Raw genomic sequence first — 20809 nt, forward strand, 5'->3', positions numbered from 1 at the left:
GATGACAGGAAATAAGAGAAAGATAGGGAATGACATGCAACTAATCTCAATGTCCAGACTCAAAGCAGGAGCGTTGCAGTTCATAGCCAACTCCTCAACCCTTACACCACCCGAGAACCCCACCACCCCTGGAATTTGTTATTATTATGACAAATCATTCCTAAAGCACACCTGGACACCTGTTTAATGCCATTGACCACAAAACTCTTGAGGGAAATTTACAACAACTTAAGCTTTCAACATGCTGCCTTGACACCCTGCCAACGAGCTTCCTTAAAAATGTTTATAGCTGCTTGGCGACAGACTTACTGCAAATAGTTAAGTCTTATTCGCTCCTATCAGGCATTTTTCCAAAGGCCTTAAAAACTGCAGTTATTAAGCCTCTACTAAAAAAGAGTAGCCTGGATGCTTCTGTAACTAGCAACTACAGACCCATATTAAATCTACCCCTCATGGGTAAAATAATCGAGGAAGTTGTCTACCAACAACTTTATAACCTCAAATAGTATCTTTCCAAATAGTATCAAAATCCAGTCAGGTTTTTCGACCCTGTCACAGCACCGAAACCTGTCTGACATTCACATGAACACTGATTCCAGCAAAATTTCAATTTCACTGGATCTTAGTGCTGCTTTTGATACTGTTGACCATATAATACTACTAGATGGACTTGAAAACTGGGTTGGACTCTCCAGCATGGTCTTAGACTAGTTCAGCTCCTATCTCCAAGATAGGCACTATTTTGTTTCCATTGGCACCTACATATCTAAGTGAACTAGTATGACGTGTGGGGTACCTCAAGGTTCAATTCTGGGACCTCTTTTATTCAACCTCTACATGCTCCCGCTAGGCCTCATTATGGAAAAGAACTAAATCACTTACCATAACTATGCGGACAACGCTCAATTACACAGTACATAGCTCTCTCACCAAGTGACTATATTCCTATAGACTCACTAGGTCTATGCAATGACCAAATCAGTGACTGGATGTGCCAGAATTTCCTACAACTAAAAAAAGAATAATCTGAGATCATTGTCCTTGGTGCAAAAGAAGGAAGGCTGAAAGTTGTGGCTCATCTTGATTCCCTTTCTTTAAAGTCCAAAAATCAAGTCAGAAATCTTGTTGTTATTATTTATTCACATCTAAATTTTAACACCCACATCAAGTCAATAACAAAATCGGCCTATTGTCATCTTTAAAATATAGCAAGAATTAGAGGATACCTGTCCAAACAAGACCTAGAAAAACTAATCCATGCTTTTATTTCTAGTAGGTTAGACTCCTGTAATAGTCTCGTTTCAGGCCTTCCCAAAAAGCACTTGGGCAGTTACAGCTCATTCAGATTGCTGCTGCTAGAGTTCTAACAAAAACTAAGAAACTAAGAGTATATTACACCAGTCCTCAGGTCTCTGCATTGGCTCCCAGTGTGCCATAGAATTGATTTCAAAATACTGTCACTTGTCTATAAATCACTCGGTGGTTTAGGGACAAAATACATCTCTGACTTGCTTTCATCCTATGTACCCAATAGACTTCTTAGGTCATCAGGGACCAGGCTGCTAACTGTTACTAGGATTAAAACAAAACATGGTGAAGCCGCATTCAGCTATTATGCTACACATAGCTGGAATAAACTTAGATCTGCCCCAACTCTAGCTACTTTTAGAAACAGGCCAAAGACATGTGTGTGAATGTTCACCTTTGTCTTTAACTGCTGCTAACAACTGCACTCTGACTCTATGCTCTTTCCTTATTTATCTATTTTATGTAAAGCACTTTGAATTGCCTTTGTGTATGAAATGTACTATACAAATAAACTCGCCTTGCCTCACCTATTATTCAGATGTTTTTATTGAGTTTACAAATATTTACAATTACAAAGCTAGTATCCCAACCACCCCACCCACTGGAGGACTGGCCAACACACAGAAACACACAATCACAAGACATTCAAAACACAAAACGTGACACATGCCTGGAACTTGATTGGCCAACCCAGAAGCCTCCCCAAAATTTCTGGGTGGGTGTTGGCAAGTGGGCTGTCAAGTTGTTCTTACAAACCTCATTATAAAAGTATAGGTAGCAAAATAAAGATGCATTAAAAAAAAAAAAAGAATGCCTTATGCACTCACACCAAAACAGATTGCCACCCTCATTCAACATGAAGCCTCTGTTGGCCTCCTTATTTCAAAAATCCTGCCACAGGTATGTTTTTGACTCAGCAGCTGTCAGATTGATGTCCAGAGCAGCCACACAGTTCATATAGATCAGCGGGAAATGTGAATTGAGCAGATTTGTTTTCTTAGATTAAAATGAAATGCTCATCTTGCAGCAAGGTGTTATTCTGTTCAATTTGTGCAAAAATGCACATTGATGGAAATAATATATTATGGATGAATTTGAATATGAATTGCCTGAATCAGACTTTTTAAGCTTGGCTTGAACTGATTTTTTTTTTTGTCCAATTTCACAAAAAGTCAAACGTGTACATCTTGGACCACTTAAAGACCAGACAGAAAAGACAGCAGGGAAGCAAACCATTTCAACATTATCTCATGAGAAAGAGAAAAAAAACTGAAGCATGAGGAATAACAACATAACATTTTCCAGAAAAAAAGTTTTAATACATGTTTTTGATAAACATAAATTCTAGAAACAATTTTGAGATACACGACATAAATAGCAACATAATTCATATGGTCAGAATGAAACTTTATATTGTAATTTCAAATCCATGTGAAGATCTGCATGTAATATAAATGAAGATGTAAGCATCACATTCAGAGGCTTTGGTCCATTATGAGTCATTTGTGGTGTGTTACTTTGCTCTGTTACACATTGATACACACTATTTTATAAAACGTCTAATTTCAGTCAGTATTAAAATTTGGTGTTTACATTTTCTAAACACAGATGTTTAGCTACCTTAGGTAGAGGGTGTTGTGAGAGAGCAGAGCTAATTTGTTCTTGTAGTTAAGGTGTTGAGTGGCCTGGAGGTTATTTTCTTTACCTGCTTTACCTGAGCAGGTTAGCAAAATGATGATGATGACGATGATGATGATGATGATGATGATGATGGTGGTGGTGGTGGTGGTCTTTGGCCTGCCAGTATGATAAAAAACTGCACTTGGGCTTAAATGTGCTTAACAGTGCATTTTATATTTTTACTAAAATTTTACACGTTATACAGTCATACTTGTGAATGAAATTTTAATGTATTTTTCACATCCTAATAAGTACTGATAGTTTGTGTGTGTAATTTAACAAATGTTATATATAATTGGAGGCTGACTGGAGATAAAATATATTAGTTCATTTTTATATAAAGGTTTTTCATATAAAGGTTTTTTTATGCAAAGGATTAACATGATTGAGAGACAGTATACTGTTCAAATAAGAAGTTCAAAAAATTCTTGCCAAATGTTTTTGCATAAATATATTCGGTGCATTTTGTTGTGTTTATTGAGTGCAAAAATATCAAGTACAAAAGAAGAACAAGAGGCTCTTCAGAAAGCATGATATAATGTAAGAATAACCATATTTAGTTATTATTCTATTGGTAAAAGATATGTATAGCATTTTGGTTGCAGTTTATCCCGGGCTATAAAGCCAGTGTTAGTGCTGGCCAGAAACCAGGGTCAGATGGCAAGATTTGCAAAGCATCCTCCCATCCAAAGGATAGCAGCCGTGGTCATTTGGTTCAGGAGAGAGCTGGATGACGCAGACCTGCAGACAATATGAAAGACTTATTGCATGGAGATGATTAATGTGTATCTTGTGTGTTTGCTTACTTGTCAGTGTGCCTATGTACTGTTTGCATGCTGAACGCCTACCTCACATCTGTAGCAGTTCTCATGGTAGGAGCGTCCCAGGCATTCAACAGTATAGCTGTCAGTACCGTCTTCTTTGGGAATGATTAGCTGGTTGCAGGCGCTACACATTGGAGCATACTTCCTTCATGGACATAGTTTTTGAGGAAATATTAGGCAAAGCAAGGCAACTTTATTAACAACACCTTTCAAACACAGAGGTAATTCAAATTGCTTTACATGAAGCAAAGAAATGCATAAGAGCAACACTTAAAAGCAGGATAAAAAGGAAAATATGGTAAATTCAAACAGGACAGAAAAATGGATAATGCCATCATTTTAAATTTACATACCTGTAGTAGTCCTGGAGGCAGTAAACTTCTCCAACTTCTCCCTGTGCAAAGCTTTGCTCTCCAATTTGCTGTTTACATGTTGCACAGGTGAAACAAGAAAGGTGGTATACTCGCTCAAGTGCGCGGATCACATGATCTTTGATAACCTCACCGCATGCCCAGCAAAGTTCAAGACTGGCCTGAGGGACACAGAAAGAAAACGTGGTCAATACAATAAACTTCTGTATTAACATATGATACCCACATTTTTGACTGTTTAACCCATTTACTACTAACCATTTGTATTTTTTAATTGTGATTTCCCACTTTCCAAGCAGCCATTGACTTCCATTATTTACAGTACAATGTGAAAAACAACTTGAAGAGACTTGAAACTTGGTTAATATGGACAATCCATCACAATTAACATAATTTCTGCATTTATTTTTAGATTACAGTCAAGCTTGTATTCAATCTACAGTTGTAATTGCATCAAAGCACAAAAATAACATACATTTTACTTTAACAGCTGGGATGATGTTAACTATGATGGATGGATTTCAAGCAAGTTTCAAGTCTGTGCAAGGTGATTTTCATAATCTAGTGAAATGAATGGAAATAGCAGCCTGAAGGTAAAAAAAACACACACACACAATTCAAAAATGTAAAACACTACTGTGAAGTTTTGAAAACAGGTAGTAGGTGAAATAAAGTATACACCATTTGAAGATAATAAGTTAAAATATGCAAAAACATTGGTTTGGCCCTTTGAAAAGATTTGCATTTATATTTTCAGTTTTGATAATACCCTATAGTGGAGGCTGTGTTGACGTTGATCTACCTGGTAGCAGTCTTCACAGAGTGGGATTCCCGCCTTGTTGTAGTACTGTTTACCAGCCAGAGGAATGTGACAAGATCTACATTGGAAGCAACCGTCATGGTAATTCCTGTTTAAGGCCTCTATCACAGGTTCAGAAGGAGCCACGGGCTTCCGACAGAAGCCGCACACCTCTGCATTGTACACAAAGATCAAATGTCAAAATAGGTTATAGTAACACATGCATTATCAAAGAAGAACAGTTAAAAGCCGGAGTAGTAAATGTGTCAATAAGAGATCATGTTACCTTTATTCTTCTCACCCATGTCTTGGTCATTTGTGTGGATCCCTCGGGACTGTTCATTTTGTTTTAACCCACTAGATGGTGTGCTTGTTTCCACCTTAAATGTAAAGCACATTGTTGAAAGCTGAACTTTAAACTGAGACAACTGACAATTTCACATTTCAGTTTGGTCTCAAATGGAGGCAAGAGGGCAAAAGGATGAGGAGTGGCTGTGAACGTTACACGCTGGACTCAGGACTGGCATCACTAATTTGTGGACCTCTTAGTATGTGGATCTCCCAGTATGTTGACATTAAAATTTTAAAAATGTTGCCGACTGACAGAGCAGCTATTGTTATTCCAAACATTCCACCATACATACCAACATCCTTCTTTTGCTTTAAATGAAGATCAGGTTTAAAAAGTCATGCAATTTTTTGCTCTAAAACACTCATCATTTGAAGCTCTTCTAAATCTTAGGACTTTTCCAAGGCTGAAGCAGCATCAAATCAGTCTTCAAAGTCTCTGTATTCAACATTTAAATTAAGAATATATATGAAAACGTGACCTAAATCCACCCAGAAGTTGTGACATTTTCTCAAACTGGAAAGAAGTTACAAAATTATTGTAAGCCTGCAATTAATTGTGCAGATAAACATAAGAGGTGCCTCTTAAGGAATTAAATAATTGTAAGATTTAAGGTATACAAGTCATATTTATTAAATCCCTTACATAATATAATGAAAAATACAACAATAAATCTTTAAAACATGGGACGCCTTGTGATAGATGCATAGAAAAAGCTAGGCACATAGACCAAGAAAAGAAAAGTCTGTGCTTTCTACACAGAGATGTGGCTATAATGATGGGAACAAAAGTTTCTTATAAAGATATCAACAGCCTGGAAAGTACTCTGTTTGTGAAGGGAAAATCCATACAGTTCATAAAGTGTTTTTGATCATTTACCAACATCTAAAAGACAGCTGCTTTCCCTTCAATAATGTGTTTTGCAGATGATTCTGCAGATGATCTTTATTACCACTGCACAACACTATACGGTATTTGTAAAAGCTGTGGAAAGTTGTAATCTTTGACTATGGGAAAAAAAATTATATGTCTACTTCAAGAGGAATTTATGCTAAAAATGGGAATCAGCAGTAAAACAGTAAACGACAGTGGTAAAGGTGAGGATATGAGTGATGCTAATGTGTTTTAGCAGCATTGCAAGAAAAGTCTGCATACCTCTCTGTTGTAAACTGGCTGCTGGCCTGGGGTCGGAGGGTGGGAGAGAGGTGTTTGGGCAGAGGGAGGTGGTGGAGGTGCTGAATCTTCAGACAGCAATGGTCCCAGAGATGAAGGCAGTACGACAGGAGGAGGAGGAGGAGGAGGAGGGATGAACTCTGTATGACAGGAAAAGACAGACTTATTTTAAATCACCTTGCAGAAAACATGCTTTTTATAAAAGCTGGGTGGTATAAATCCAATTCAAAATTAATATAAAACACAACCAAAAAAATACAAATAAATAAACATGTACAGTACATATACATACATATGTATGCACATGCATGTTTACACAAATGCACATGCATATACGCATGTATAGAGACCCTCCTCCAAAGACAGAGAAATTATGAAATAGGTAATTTAGGAAAAATAAAGAAATTAAAAAAAAAAAATCATAATAATAAATCAACATATAATAGTAAAATAAGGGGAGAAATTGAAGATGGGGTTATGTCTTTCTGGCTCATGTTTTGCTCTTCATATATAGTCAAACTAAAGTGACAACTGTTCTACTTGTTCCGGAGAAGGAAGACAAATGCGATCAAATTTAGGAAGCAATACAAGAATAACACATTATCTTTTTCAGCCTTACACAGAGAGCATCCTGGGTACATCCTGAATCCAGAGAGCGTTAGAGGAGGGATACAAATTCTTCCAATTATTCAATTCAATACAACTTTATTTATTCTTGTAAGGGCAATTGTATGCAGCAGCTCGCCACCCAGATTAACAGATACACACACAGTTGATAGGAAATAAAGACAAAACAATGTTAAACACAAAGTTAAAAACAATCAATGTTGCAAGCTTAAAAACATATTAAGCTATTGAACAATATTAAACCTCTTGCAAAAAAGTTCAGGAAAGCAACTAAATCTTATTTGTATCTAGGTGGACCCGCTGCCTCAGAGAGGATCCTGAAAGAGCAACAAGTGATTGAGAACACCAGGTTCAAACATATGATAGAGGTCAGCTGGGCCCTGATGGCACTGATACATTTTGGGTCAACTTCTGAATATATTCTTGTAAACTCTAAGTTTATTCCAGTGCACCTTGTGTACTATTTTGCACTGAATCCAAGAAGAAAAGGTTTTTTTATATGCATACCTGCAGCACCCCTGTCGTCTTTGTCCTCTTGCAGCTTTCCTCTGCTGGGTCCAGGTGGGACAGTTTTGGGTCTCTGAGGTTCTGAGGCTCGAGCCGAGTCCCCTGCAAGAGTCCGGCCTTTCTTGTCTACTCTGCTGTAGATCTCAGCAGGCGAGTGGTCCTCTTTTTTTTGTCGGAGGGCGGGGATGCTGTCACTTGGGTTGACTCGTACAGCAGTGTGCTGCTCGTCTCTAGCTGGGGCACTGTGAGCTTGGAGGGTGGGTTGTTGCTGTGTTACAGTGGCTCGGTAGGGAGACGCCAGGGTGATGAAGACCGAGGACACCATCCTTTTTGGTGAAGCTGCTGATGCCATGATTGTCTATAACCCAAATACAGTCTAACAGAAGTACAGAACAATTATTATCTCAACTCAAGAAGGCTTACATTTATTGTTTTATAGTCCTGTTTAAAAGGGTAATCATAAAAACACAGACACACATCACAGACCTCACTTTATCCTTTTAAGCAACAATGAAATATAAGAATAATACATACAAACAGTGAACATGACATTTTATCTCTACCATCTCAATAATGTTTAAGTGTAAACGCCCTCTCAGCCAACTTTGTGGGAGCACTCACTTTCACTTTAGAGAAGTAAATTCACACACTCAACAGCCCTCATTACCCATAATGAAAGGTTTTAGAGGCAGAAAGCACAAATCTGAATCATCTGTTTCCTTTAAAACCCACTCACACTGGCTGTGAGCTGCCATTACACTACATACCTGGGAGAAACAGTGGTTTGAAGTCTTCTCTCCTTTCTCCTTCCCTGCTTTGTATCTTAACACTTCTGGTTTGTTTCTCTGTTTTCCCTCCTGCAAGCTGCCACTGAGAAGAGAGGACTTAAACTCCGGCAAAGAGGGCGACTATCTACAGAAGGCCACTCCTTTTCCTTCTGTACCTCCCTCCCCAACTCTCGTCCGTCGACCCCTCCTCCTGCTCTGGCTGAATGACAATACCACCTCCCTCCCAACCGTAAAAGGTGAACAGTTAATCTCGGGCAAAGTGCAGTAAAAAACATGACACATCCATCCACTATGAAAACTTGGCAGGCACACACACACACACACACACACACACACACACACATACACACACGTACACTGGCATGCATGCACACAGACAGACACACACTCACAAAGAAAAGTCATGCAACAGTTGTGCAATCCAACCAAAAGCACAGTCAGACTTCTTATAAACGCAATATACAGCATCTTAAAGTACCTGATAAGGTTTTCGCCCTTACACAAGACACACAGTCACCTCCCACCTCCTTATCTTTTTGCATGCCAGCAGGATGTGACTGTACCTGCCTTTTCCAGCAAACCTCTATCTCAAACTGTCCTCCTTCTCTCTCCTGTGCAGCTCTGCCTTATTGTTCTGTCAGCTTTATTTTCCCTACCTCCCTCATTGAGTCTGCCTCCTTTTTTCTTCTCCCTCTTTCCTTCTTCCCTTCCCCCACTACATTATATCACTTTAGCCTTGACTCACTATCAGTGTCACATGGCATTGCCTCCGTCTGTGCCTCATTGACATCCAGAGCACCGTTTGGTTATTATTTGTGGTGGACTTCATCAGACCTTCCTGACGAACCTTTTGTGTTGAAAATAAAGGAGCAGCAGCATAACAGTGCAATGAATCAGGGCATTGTGCAAAAGGAGATGTTGGTATATTAGGAGAGGGGGGAACCGTGAGTGATGTCTGTGAGAGCTATGAAAAAGCTGCTTTGTTGTGTTTGCTGCTCTCCACCAGAGTGAGCCTGAGCAATATCAGGTCTGCTGATCAGCAAATATTGTGGTTAGTTTCTGGAGCCAAACCTTGTGAGGTCTACTCCCCTCCAAAGAGTCAAAGGGGAGGAGGATGGAGCGAGAAACCAAATGTTGGATAAAACTTTCCTGCGCAGAGATGAATGTGGGTCAACGTGAAAGAAGAGTGAGGCAGGAATGTGCGAGAGAGAGGGTTAACAGGAGACGGAGATGAGAAAAGTGATGGGGGTCTCTGTTGTTCCAGCTCTGTGGAAAGGAATGCTGCAGTGATGTCACGGCTGCAGGAGGGAGCATGCCTAGTGATGACACAATCCCCAGACCTCTATGCTCCGCCCCCCCAAAAGCCAAAATCCTCATTAAACCCTCTGAACCTCATGCACTGCTTCATGACTTCTCAGTTACGAGTGTCACTATATAGTATAATGTTTACTGAAAATGTCATGGTAATTATTTGGTGGATCTACCAGACGACAATGAAAAGAAAATTAAATGAATGAAGAGAAATTATGGGAAAGGAACAGGAAGAGGAGCAACAATAATTTTGATTCTGACTTCCTAGTTGTAAACATTTTCAGGGTTGGAACAACTACTGGAATGTCCTACTTAAGTAAATACTGTTACTTTACCCAAATATCCCTCAAGTAGCTGAAAATTATGCTAGTAAATGTAAAAGAGAAGCTTTATTTGAAGACTGCTTTGAATAACAGTTAAATACTCCAGCAGTTCAGTATTGCACTGTCATAAAGTTGGAGCAGACAGAATAAAAAGAAAATAGGGAAAAATACCCTGACTTTTTGTCCCTGCTAAGGGTCAAGCTCCAAAAAACACTGGATCCAAATTTCCCATGATGCAACCGAATATTGTCTTTCATTAGATCTCCCCTCTGCCTCCAATATGCCCTCTTCTTTAAAACCACACACTTCCAGTTTGTAACGCAGGCTTTCTGCTAAACATGTGAAGTCTCACACCTAAGCTGATAACCCTGATGACATCACTATGACATCATCAGAGTTCCCTGCAGAGCCACAGAGGACATTGTGTAAAATTGGTGGAGTGCACCTTTAATTAGTGACATACTGTATGGTCACTGTCAGTGGCCCAATGCATGATATTTTATTTTATTTTAAAATGAACAATCCCTCTACAATTCATCGACACCTTTCAAAGTAGCAACTGTTCATACTTCATAAAGAGATCTCAATGAGTAACTAATGAGTTAAATTAAGTTCAAAGTGAATTTGACAGGTATAGTATAATATATAGGTAAAGTATGACTGGACCATAGTAGCAGAATTGTAAGCCACTGTGATTCTCGGCTTTCCAAAAAATATTTGAGTAAAATATCTGATAAAAATTGATTCAAGCCAAAGTAGAATTAATATACAAAGAGTACATCAAAAAGCTTCTCAATTACCGCAATTAGTGCTTGTAATTCATATTTTCTACCTGACCATACGGAAGACTGGTATACATATTTTAAAACATATTTTTGACAAGCCCTCATCCTCTGCTGGTGGAATCTATTTGCACTTTCTAGCTCATCTGTATTCTACTCTATGACGTTTTAAAACTCTTCCAGCTTGAGATGTTGTATTACTAGAGAAAATCAATCATGAATACAAAACATTTAATATGCAGTTTTCCACTCCTTTTTCATTTTTCATGTATTTGTCTTCCATTAAATGAAGCATTACAGTGCACCATTATAAAAAAATAACCTCTCCAATGAATCATAATTGCTGAAGCTCCCAATATTCCAGTTAAAACTGTGAAGAAATCAGCAGTTGCTATATCACATATGAAGAGTTACAAATTTTATTATGTTTAAAACAGCCATGAGACATTAGAAACCATGAGTACAACATTTATACCATCAAGAATAATACTGAATATGAGTATATCTTGGCATTTGAGGTAGTCACTTGTATTGGAGGTAGACTTGAGGTTTACCATCATCTGCCATTAGATGATGTTTTGGTTGTGTGTTCTCTTGTTCTGTGACTGGAGCTTTGTTCACGTTTGCTCAAGGTGGTGTCTTCCTCCTAAAAATGAAGAATGACAATTTGAGTCATGTCATTTTTACATTTGTTAACATGATTGACAAATAAGTTAATAAATACAGCAATAGTTGTGTTGTAGAAGTAACTGCTTGTGCAAAAAAAGGGAAGCATAAAATATGCTGGTAAAATCACAGTTTTTGAGTTTCACACAGACCTTTAACACGACCTGTAGCAGGTCCTGAGAGGGCAGCAGGCAGGCAGCTTCTCCCAGGAAAGTGATGAGGACGTGGAGGACATCAGACCACTGACCCACCGTCAGCATGAGCACCAGCAGGGCTCCCAGCCGCAGCACTACAGTGTGCAACAGTGCCTCTGCACCAGTCCGCCGATGCTGACCCTCTGTGTGAAATATAAAAAAGTTACACTAGAGACAATGGCAAGAGTCCAAAAGGAACTTTTTCATTCCCCCAAAGAGTTGCCCTGATCATCACCTTGAACATAGACTACCAGCATAGTGTAGCACAGTGTGAGTGGAGTCCAAAGCTTGAGAGCATCCTTCTGGGAGAGGAAGTGGTCATAAACCGTAGCGGTGGAGGCCACAGTTGCTAGAGTGAAAGCCAAGACAACCACTCTTTGCAGTGAAGCGAGTATGGTGTGTCCAGAGGTCAGGAGGGTGATGCACTTCCCACAGTAACGCTCTGTGCTATGCAGCGGGTAGAGTCTGGCCACATGGCTCCACAGACTGCTGCAGTAGCCTGCCAGTCCCCAGCTGAGTGCAGCAGCCAGAAACAAGCTGAGGGAACTGTGTGGAGCCCCCTGATGGAGGAAGACCAGAGTACAGGTGAGGCCGCAACCCAGGGAAAACTGGCACTGGATCAGGAGCAGCTCCAGGCCTCTGCCATCAGCATCCTGAATTAAGATAGATTGGGTGGATAAAAGTGGGTCAGTTCAGTATTAGAAAGATCTATACACAATGAACACAAGAACAAACTGAAAGTACGCTCTGATGAAGATGTAAAACAAGCTAAAAGGAACTCACCAGTCCCGCTGATGCCCAGGCAGAAACAGCTCTGAGGGAAAACTCCAGGACTATCAGAGAGGAAACCCGTGAGCCGACCAGAGACAGGAGGACAGTCAGGGACCAGAACTGGACTATGGTTCTCCAGTTCCTTCTCAGTGGACTGCCTGGTGAGGATGACCTCTGTTTGCTTTCAGTTTCATTTTCAGAGTCACTGTTTGGAGAGACATTTAAATAATTTAATAATGCACTCGAAAATGTGTGACATTCTTCCTTTTCTTTTCCAAGAATAAACTCACCTGCATGTTTGACTGAAGTAGTAAACTCTCATCAGATTGCACAGCACTGATACTCCACATGCACCAACAAGACCTTTAAAACATAGATGACAACACAACCAAAAATAAAGTTTGTAAAGAAACTACTTGAATGCAGATGTATTATAAGTGGTCACTCAGTCAGTGGGGACACCAACCAGCTGGGCGGACTTGACATGCTCTAAGAAAGGTTGCCAAATTTTTGCAAATTTTACATTAGTGCCATGAAGGGAGTGTTTAATCTTCTCTAATTTCACAAAGGATAGGGCATCCTTTATCCAATGGATGTGAGAGGGGGGATGACTATTCCAGTGCATCAGAATAACACAACCTGCAAGTAATGTAAGAAAAGCTACAAGTTCAGTGAAGTATGACGGCAGTGGATGGTCAGTGTGTAAAGCACCCAACAGGCCAACTAAGTGTGAGGGGTGGATATTAGCAGATGTGCTGGTAGAGAGTGAGTCAAAGACAGATGGGCAGGTCCAAAACATGTGGGTGAGATTAGCTGGTCCTAGTGACATTTATCACAATTAGGGTCAGTGCCAAGATAAATGCAAGCCAGTTTGCTTTTAGAACAGTGGACTCTATGAACTACTTTACATTGTAAGACTCTATGATGGGCACAAATAGATTACATGTGGACATGTTTCAAAACTGACTGCCAAACCACCCATTTCTTTGGTTTTTTGTAGAATGCTTTTACGATTTTTTTTTTTGTTCCATACAAACTGAGAAATAGAGCTATCAAGTGAATGGAAAGATGTTTTTTGGAATGAAACCAGGCATGCATTGAAAGAGATGCAGAAATTTGGGAAGCACATTCATTTTTACACAATTTATCCTGCTAGCCAGAGATAGAGGTAAAAGATACCAACAGTGAAAGTCTTCAGCCAGTTGGGCAGGCAAAGGCGAGAAATTATATTTAAACAAATCTGAATAGTTCTTGGTTACACAGATGCACAATCTTCCTTCTGTCCAAAAATGTATTTAAACGTTTATCTGAAGCTAATATGAAGCTTTAGCCATCCAATTAGTCAAATCAAATAGATATCTTTCAATGTTACTGTCTTTTCAGTGCCAAAACCCCTCTTTTTTTGCTATACTCCCTGCAGCTCAACAAGGAAACACTGTCTGTCAAGACACAAAGAGGGATTTTGTCACTAAAAAGACTGTACATGTGGAAGATATCTACTTTATTTAACTAACTCAGATGACTGAAGCCTCATATTATCTTCAGATTGACTTTTAAATACATTTTTTGCACAAAATGAGGACCGTAGGTTTATTCCCCCATCACTTACAATGTAAATGCATTTGGATCTTCTAATAGTCAGTATGAACAGGAGGAATGATTATAGCAAGTAAAACCTGTTTCAATGTTCATTTGGGTACCTGACAATTGTTCTAAGACAGGCTTGAAAAATTGTGAACCTATCCTTTAAACTCACCTTGAAAAAAGCAGTCAACTGGATTTGAATCAAATGGCATCCACTCCGAAGTTCCCAGGATCCAGGAGAACGGGAGAAACATTTTTATGTTTTCCTTGTAATATCCCAACAAGGACACTCACAAAAAGAGTGCTATGATCTCTCTCTCATCTGTTTATGTTGAATTCCTGTGAGCCAAAACTAACTTGGTAAAGATTTCAAGTTGCCTTTGTTTCTTCCTGCTGATCAGTTCTGAGTGCGCTACATGGTTAAGTTCCAAAGGTCAAATGTGATTTAACTGTGGTTGTTAGTCTAATCATTTCCTGATGAAAGAGGCTGAAAGTCCTCTAAAAAAAAGATGATTAGCCTTACAATCAGATATCTTTTAACTGGGTCAAAATAAAACCACACTTTGCTTACAATGTCACGTAGATATCACATATTTCAAAAATGAAGCAATACAAAGGATACAAAAGCACATTTATTTATTGCATTTTATACAAAATTGTCTTTATTATTATTATTATTGATTGCTGTCCAAAGGCATGAAATACCCGTAGGATTTCTGTAATACATCAAATGGCCCTGTTCTTGGCATTAGGTACCAGTAGTTCAAATGTCAGTAAATAAAAACATTCCCATCACGTATCTTTCTTCACATATAACAGACAAGGCAACTAGAATTATTAATTTAACTGTGAAACATAACAGCAGCCACACTGGACTATACACATGGAATACAGAGCTTATGTTTTAATAATCTGGACTTGATCTTCATGTCATTAGTACTTCCTTACAAGCCATATACGTTCCACTTCTGTCATTTCACTTCTGCTTCAAGCTGACATACAAAAGCCCAAAAGATTGCTTGTAAATTCATTTGAGGTATTAAGGTAAAACCTGATACTTCTTCAGCAACTTTAATGCATTTGAGAAATTTGATAGGAACTCCTCAAAATATTTCTTGGAGTGTGTGCAATGCATGTTCGTCCTTCATCCATTCATTGGTACATCCTGTCAAGTACTTCAATGTTCATCCATCTTCTGCACTGCAACAAAAATAGTCTGTACTGCTGGAGAGTCTGTCCTTGAGCAAGACTTTCTTCCTGGGATTTGCTTAAAGGAATAGTTCAACATTTTGGGAAATAAGCTTATTTGCTTTCTGGCAGAGTTAGATGAGAAGATCAATGCCACTTTCATCACGGTGAGTGGTATCAATCTTCTCATCTAACTCTTGGCAAGAAAGAAAAAGAGCATTTCCCAAAATGTCAAACCTTAGCATTAAATTCAGTGTTTCATCAATTGATGGACCGCTTAGATAGTTACAACTGAGTCCAGTCAATCCTGTGCAGGCATTTGGAGTGTTTTAGCTCCTTCCCTGGCTCTGGCGGTCCCTCACAGTCTGTTGTCTCATCAGATCCCAGAACAGCATGCTGAGCACTGTGTGTGGGGCCAAGCGCAGAAACACGGGGCCCATGCCTTTATACAACCCCACCAGGCCCTCAGATTGGCACACCTTTAGCATGCAATCTGAAAATCCATGGTACAGGCGTCCCTAAAGGGCAGATAAAGAAAAACAGTAAGTCTCCAGAGCTTTCGTCTTAGCATTGTATGCATTTAGTGGGAAAACTTGATCCCACAACACAATTTTTGTGTCATTATTGAGTGCAAGGACCATTTTATCACTTAAACTCACCCTGCGAAACTCATCCACCGGCTGGTTGTAGAGCCGTGTACTGATGACGTCAAATGGCGTCATGGTGATCGCCACGGCGACTCCGCTGATCATGGCAGCTATCAAAGCCGTGAGCCAGCTGCTTGGAGTAAACCACTGCAAGAACACAAAGACACTGGGGATTAACTCAAGTTTGACGTGTGGCTGATGGCGTGACAGCAGCTGTTCGGTCTCATGTTCTACAAAAATGCAGGCTCTTTATCACATCTACCTGGGAATGTGACACCCAGTCCTTGGCCGAGGTGAAGGTTGCCAGTTGAGCAGCTGATCCTACCATGACTCGAGGCACAGCCCCGTTCACTCCCCTCCAAAGGCCAATTAAACCCTCTCTTCTATAGATGGTAACAAAGGCATCGAACACTCCCTGAAATGGAAGAAAACAATGACATTGGTGTGCTGGAAGTAGCAGATAATAGCATTTAATACTGTTATGTTCCTCTATTATGTGGCAGTAGTAGCATAGAGCAATAGAAATGTGTTTTTCTTATTTCTTAGTAATTTCCTGTTGTATTAAAAGCCTTTTTCATGCATAGAACCACAAGTCATACTAGTGAAAAGTAGTCTGCTTAAAACATAACTTTAATCCTCTTGAATTAATTATAAATGTGTATTGATCAGGCCACATAATCTGCACTTTCTGATTTTGTATTTATCCACTGATTTATTGTGTAAATGAGACACCTACATGGATGATGATGATTGGTCTTACCAGATGGTTGTGCTGGTGGCCTACTGCTATGGCTGCCACAGTTTGAGCCTGCAGATGAGTCTTCACCTATGAAGGAAATGCAGCACAGTTATTGCGCATTCAGTTTTATACACCAGACTTCAGCAGATACACTGTGCCGAAAATTAATCCTATTACAGAGAAAACCAGACTAAATCGGATAATCTCTGAGTCAGATGCCAGGATGAGTTATGTAACAGTTACAGGTAACTCTGTTAATGTTCAACCAGGTATGAATTACTTAACACTTTGTTCTGCCAGAAACTGGTCTGACAAATTCCTCCGCAATTAATTTGCACCATATCTTGACCGTCAAACTGTTGAAACAATTTTATCACGCCTGTCTGCCTGATGTCATGCAGCGTCAATAAAATAACCTTCATACCCTTATTCCTTCATTCACTGACGACAGCACGCAAGGAGGGGCTGCAAGATTCTGTGTATTTTTAGTAGCAGTGGGTAGGTTGAAGCTACGTGCAGGGTATATTTAGTGACCTAGATATAGACAAACATGTCAACACAGAATATTATCTTTCCGTGGTGCAAAAGGTTAGATGGCTTATAAGTATTGGCTGACAGCTGAGGCAGAAAAACAACAACACTACTGTGGTCGTATACGAGGGGACATGCAGAGGACGTTCATAAAAATGTGCAATAAATCAAGGACAGTGGCCCTTGAGGCTAGTGTGGATGTCAAAATGTACAGTACATTGTGAGTGCTTTCAAGGATAGGTTCACAATTTTTCAAGTCTGTCTTAAGACAAGTCAGGTGTCCACATGTATATTGAAACAGCTTTTGCGCGCTGTAATCATTCCTCCTTAATACTGGCCTTTTAAAGATCCTTTCTTAACATGCTTTCAATGTAAGTGATGGGGGACTAAATACACAGCCCTCAGTTTGTGTAAAAAATGTATTTTAAAAAGTTTATCTGAAGCTAATATGAGATTTCAGCAGTGTAAATTATTCAAATCAAGTGGATATTTTTCAAAGTTACTATCTTCTTAGTGCTACTGTTACTGTTCCTCCATAGTAGCTCAACAGGGAACAGCATCCAGGGAAACGAAAAGAGGGAATTTGGCACTAAAAAGACTAACTTTGAAAGATATCCACTTGATTTGATTAACTCAGACTGCTGATGCCTCATATTAGCCTCAGATAAACTTCTGAATACATTTTTTACACAAAAGAGGACTGTGGACTTTGTCCCTCATCACTGACATTTAAACGAGATTAGGAAGTGATCTTTAAACATCCAATATGAACATGATAAATGATCACAGCAAGAAAAACCTCTTTCAGTATTCATATGAGCACCTGACTGTTGTTTTCAGACAGACTTGAAAAATTGTGAACATACCCTTTAAATCTGGCATGGTTTCATGGATGTACATTAAATCTGTATCAATTTTGAAAAACAAAGCAGAATGGGACCTGAATGTGGACAACATTGGGTTCAGGTTCTGACTCAGTTTAAGATCAACACTTCTGTGACTAACCTGAATCTGTCTTCCACACCCTTGAAATGGTACGTTGCCTCGAAAGACCTCACGCTGGATTAAAATAGATTTAGGACATTTAAGACGTCTTTGAAATTGAGCTGATGTGCCTTCATGTCTGTGTTTGTGTCGATTTACAGTACTGCTGTTCAGGACTAATGATGACGGTACTGATCGCTTAATGTTTTGTTAGATTTAAGAGTAACATCTATGCAATGTTAAGTTTGAATTGGAATTTAATTAAAGTGCGACGCTCGTTTATTTCCTTTAGTAGCGCAAAACTTAACTGTTCATGTAGAAATGTCCAACTGTACCACACAAAAGTCCGATAGTGACTAATCTGAATGAACTCTTCTTGCTTTACATTGTTGTACAAACCTTCTGCTGTACTATAACTTTAAGATGCTGTCAGTCACTAATCTGTTTACAAAGGTTGACATCTGTATTATGTTGCTATGCATTACTACTTCAAGGAAGATGACCTAACTGGTTTGTCATCCAGGATAAAGATTAAACAGTGAAAACATCTGTTTCTGGACATACTGTACATGTGTGTACATTATCTATTCAAAAACAGCTCCATTTGCATGAAAATAGTGTTACACTGAAAGCTTTTGCATAATATATCAATGGCTTGCCTCAAAAGACAATTACCCATATCATCTTTCCACAGTAGCTTGTTTTATGTCGATTGTGTGGCTGTCATTATTTGACAGTGTAACCCAATACAGTGTTTTACTCTCAATGGTACATAGGGTTCCAATTACCAATTACATTTACTTTTTGACTTATTGGGCTCACACACAAACACACACACACACACACACACCATCATAACAACATAATGGTTGGCATCTCGTGCAGAATTAGAGGATCATACTCCATTTGACATTATGCCCAAACAGTAACATCTACAGCATATATCCTGGATGCAGTATTAAGTTATGACACAAAACACACAAATCTCATACTTGCGACTGTAATCTTTGAACACAATATGAATAAATGTACCTACATGTGCCTTGCAACACGTACTGATTAAATCAAGAAGACCTATAGAGCAGTGGTTCCCGACCTGCCAGTCAGGAATCCCTCAAAGGACATTTCAAAAAAATGTCAGGAGCCACTGATATAAAGGATGCAATAGCAACTTACTAGGTAGGCAGGAGAGGCAATGAAGGCACCAAGCGCTCCGGCCCCTGCCCCTGACAGAAGACTCCCCCCGTGGAACGAGGTGATACCCAGAGCTTCACAGTAGGAGTAGGAGCCCAGCCTCACACCGTTCATCACACCCTGGTAAATCAGCCCGACTGAGAGCCCCTTCTGCAGGCCCCGAAGCCCGTCTGTGCGGCCCACCACCCACAGGGCCTGGAGGACTCCACGGTAGTGTCTCTGGTAGGAGCCCCGTGCAAGCAGCTCTCCCTGGAGCTGCAGACGGGTCTTCACAACCTCCAAAGGATTGGTGAACACGCAGGCTGCGCAGCAGGCAAGGGCACCCAGGGCGAAGTCCAGAGGAGGCCAGACAGCTGGAGGGGGAGGAGAGGGTCCGAAAACGCTGTGAGGTACAGTGGACACAGTGGACGCCATCCTCTGGGAAGGCTGGGCACCAAATACAGACTCGTTGGGTGAAGTTTTCAGCAGCTGTGTGCTGGTCATCCCTGAGAAGTGATCTTCACAGTTTGTCCCTTTAGTCCTTGTGATAACTTTGTCCCCCTTGTTGTTTGTTAGGGAACAGGAGAGTTTTGTACCTACAGAACGGTTGAGTCAGAGACAAATACTATCAAGTTCTGTGATACGTCATTTAATATCTGCCTTGCATGTGTCTGACAAGACACTGCAGGTCACTGCGTCACTCTGGCGTCCTTCTGTAGTGACTTTCGTTAGCTTCCTTGGCTGTCAGTCTGATCACAAGAGGCACCATCTGTAAGAGAATTTAAGTGAGCACTTTTATCAGGAAGAAAGGTGGTGTGCAGTCCTGTAGAAATGGAAACATTCAGGTTTTATTTCATGACAGGTATATTTTAAAAAACTATCAGAAAACATTTCCTGCTGTTTAACTCTCTAAAGTTGCACCATGTTGACATTCAACAATACTACATCTGAAAATGCAAAAACAGATAAAGAAGGGCTTTTAAAATGACAAACTCATACATTAAGAGATGCTTCTCAATGAGCGATCTCACACACAACATCACCTGATACGGGACAAGTCTCACACACACACACACACACACACACACACACACACACCCCACTCCAGTCAAATTAATTCGAACCAACACACAACTACACAAACAAGAACATTACAGCTACCACAGACAAACACACTCACATAGAGAACTCCCCTCGTGTGTCTTTCACACAGTTGTCTACTTCATTCAGAAACTCACTCACAGTGTTTTGAGATCCTGTTCAGCTCCATTCTTCCTCTCTCCCCCATCATTGTAAACATGTGTCCTCAGCATATTCATTGTCAATGTCTCCTCCCACTGCCTCAGGCCAGAACCAATACAGATCTAGTCCAGTTTGCCACCTCCCCATATCCCTGAGTCTGCGCCAATCAAATGGCTCTGCTCTAAACTGCCCCTGCTTTGGTCCTATAGGATCTCTCTGGGTAAAAGGTTATTGTTGGACAGAGGGGG

At 39.9% G+C, this 20809-nt stretch overlaps 3 protein-coding genes across 6 annotated transcripts; all 3 read right to left on the reverse strand.

Moving 5' to 3' along the window:
• Window positions 1-2925: 2925 nt before the first annotated feature.
• fblim1 (filamin binding LIM protein 1) lies at window positions 2926-9065 on the reverse strand. Of its 2 annotated transcripts, none has more exons than XM_067587293.1 (9): window positions 8905-9065; window positions 8406-8642; window positions 7639-8014; window positions 6487-6644; window positions 5269-5362; window positions 4986-5155; window positions 4166-4344; window positions 3837-3957; window positions 2926-3729 (listed from the first exon to the last, which is right to left on the reverse strand). In XM_067587293.1, exons 3-9 carry the CDS (start codon window positions 7988-7990, stop codon window positions 3619-3621), a joined length of 1185 nt encoding a protein of 394 aa, XP_067443394.1. In that variant the 5' UTR covers window positions 7991-8014; window positions 8406-8642; window positions 8905-9065; the 3' UTR covers window positions 2926-3618. The 2 variants fall into 2 exon arrangements, with proteins under 2 accessions (XP_067443394.1, XP_067443393.1); XM_067587292.1 differs by having other exon boundaries at window positions 8406-8646.
• A 2180-nt stretch (window positions 9066-11245) lies between these two features.
• Window positions 11246-14443, reverse strand: LOC137182265 (transmembrane protein 82-like). Its single transcript, XM_067588590.1, has 6 exons — window positions 14230-14443; window positions 12764-12836; window positions 12486-12678; window positions 11938-12355; window positions 11661-11845; window positions 11246-11488 (listed from the first exon to the last, which is right to left on the reverse strand). The coding sequence occupies exons 1-6, from the start codon at window positions 14309-14311 to the stop codon at window positions 11399-11401; spliced, it is 1041 nt and encodes a 346-aa protein (XP_067444691.1). The 5' UTR covers window positions 14312-14443; the 3' UTR covers window positions 11246-11398.
• A 228-nt stretch (window positions 14444-14671) lies between these two features.
• slc25a34 (solute carrier family 25 member 34) lies at window positions 14672-20683 on the reverse strand. 3 transcript variants are annotated; one of them, XM_067587296.1, is made up of 6 exons: window positions 20562-20683; window positions 19323-20088; window positions 16653-16718; window positions 16155-16307; window positions 15905-16039; window positions 14672-15763 (listed from the first exon to the last, which is right to left on the reverse strand). In XM_067587296.1, the coding sequence occupies exons 2-6, from the start codon at window positions 19821-19823 to the stop codon at window positions 15575-15577; spliced, it is 1044 nt and encodes a 347-aa protein (XP_067443397.1). In that variant the 5' UTR covers window positions 19824-20088; window positions 20562-20683; the 3' UTR covers window positions 14672-15574. The 3 variants fall into 3 exon arrangements, with proteins under 3 accessions (XP_067443397.1, XP_067443398.1, XP_067443399.1); XM_067587297.1 differs by having other exon boundaries at window positions 20500-20604; XM_067587298.1 differs by having other exon boundaries at window positions 20558-20575.
• Between the last annotated feature and the right edge of the window lie 126 nt (window positions 20684-20809).

The sequence above is a fragment of the Thunnus thynnus genome, chromosome 4, assembly GCF_963924715.1.
Source record: "Thunnus thynnus chromosome 4, fThuThy2.1, whole genome shotgun sequence".
NCBI lineage: Eukaryota > Metazoa > Chordata > Actinopteri > Scombriformes > Scombridae > Thunnus > Thunnus thynnus.

Bases quoted from the DNA above. Each gene is read 5' to 3' on its own strand.
- fblim1 (XM_067587293.1), bottom strand. From the start codon at position 7,990: ATGGCATCAGCAGCTTCACCAAAAAGGATGGTGTCCTCGGTCTTCATC. The intron at 5,363-6,486 runs GTATGCAGACTT...TTTACATTTAAG, and splicing joins AGCCAGTTTACAACAGAGAG to GTGGAAACAAGCACACCATC. The intron at 5,156-5,268 runs GTAACATGATCT...TGTACAATGCAG, and splicing joins CATGGGTGAGAAGAATAAAG to AGGTGTGCGGCTTCTGTCGG.
- LOC137182265 (XM_067588590.1), bottom strand. From the start codon at position 14,311: ATGTTTCTCCCGTTCTCCTGGATCCTGGGAACTTCGGAGTGGATGCCA. The intron at 12,679-12,763 runs GTGAGTTTATTC...CTCTCCAAACAG, and splicing joins TACTTCAGTCAAACATGCAG to TGACTCTGAAAATGAAACTG. The intron at 12,356-12,485 runs GTGAGTTCCTTT...ATCTTAATTCAG, and splicing joins CCTGGGCATCAGCGGGACTG to GATGCTGATGGCAGAGGCCT.
- slc25a34 (XM_067587296.1), bottom strand. From the start codon at position 19,823: ATGACCAGCACACAGCTGCTGAAAACTTCACCCAACGAGTCTGTATTT. The intron at 16,719-19,322 runs GTAAGTTGCTAT...TTTCCTTCATAG, and splicing joins TTGCCTCTCCTGCCTACCTA to GTGAAGACTCATCTGCAGGC. The intron at 16,040-16,154 runs GTAGATGTGATA...GTGTTCTTGCAG, and splicing joins ACTGGGTGTCACATTCCCAG to TGGTTTACTCCAAGCAGCTG.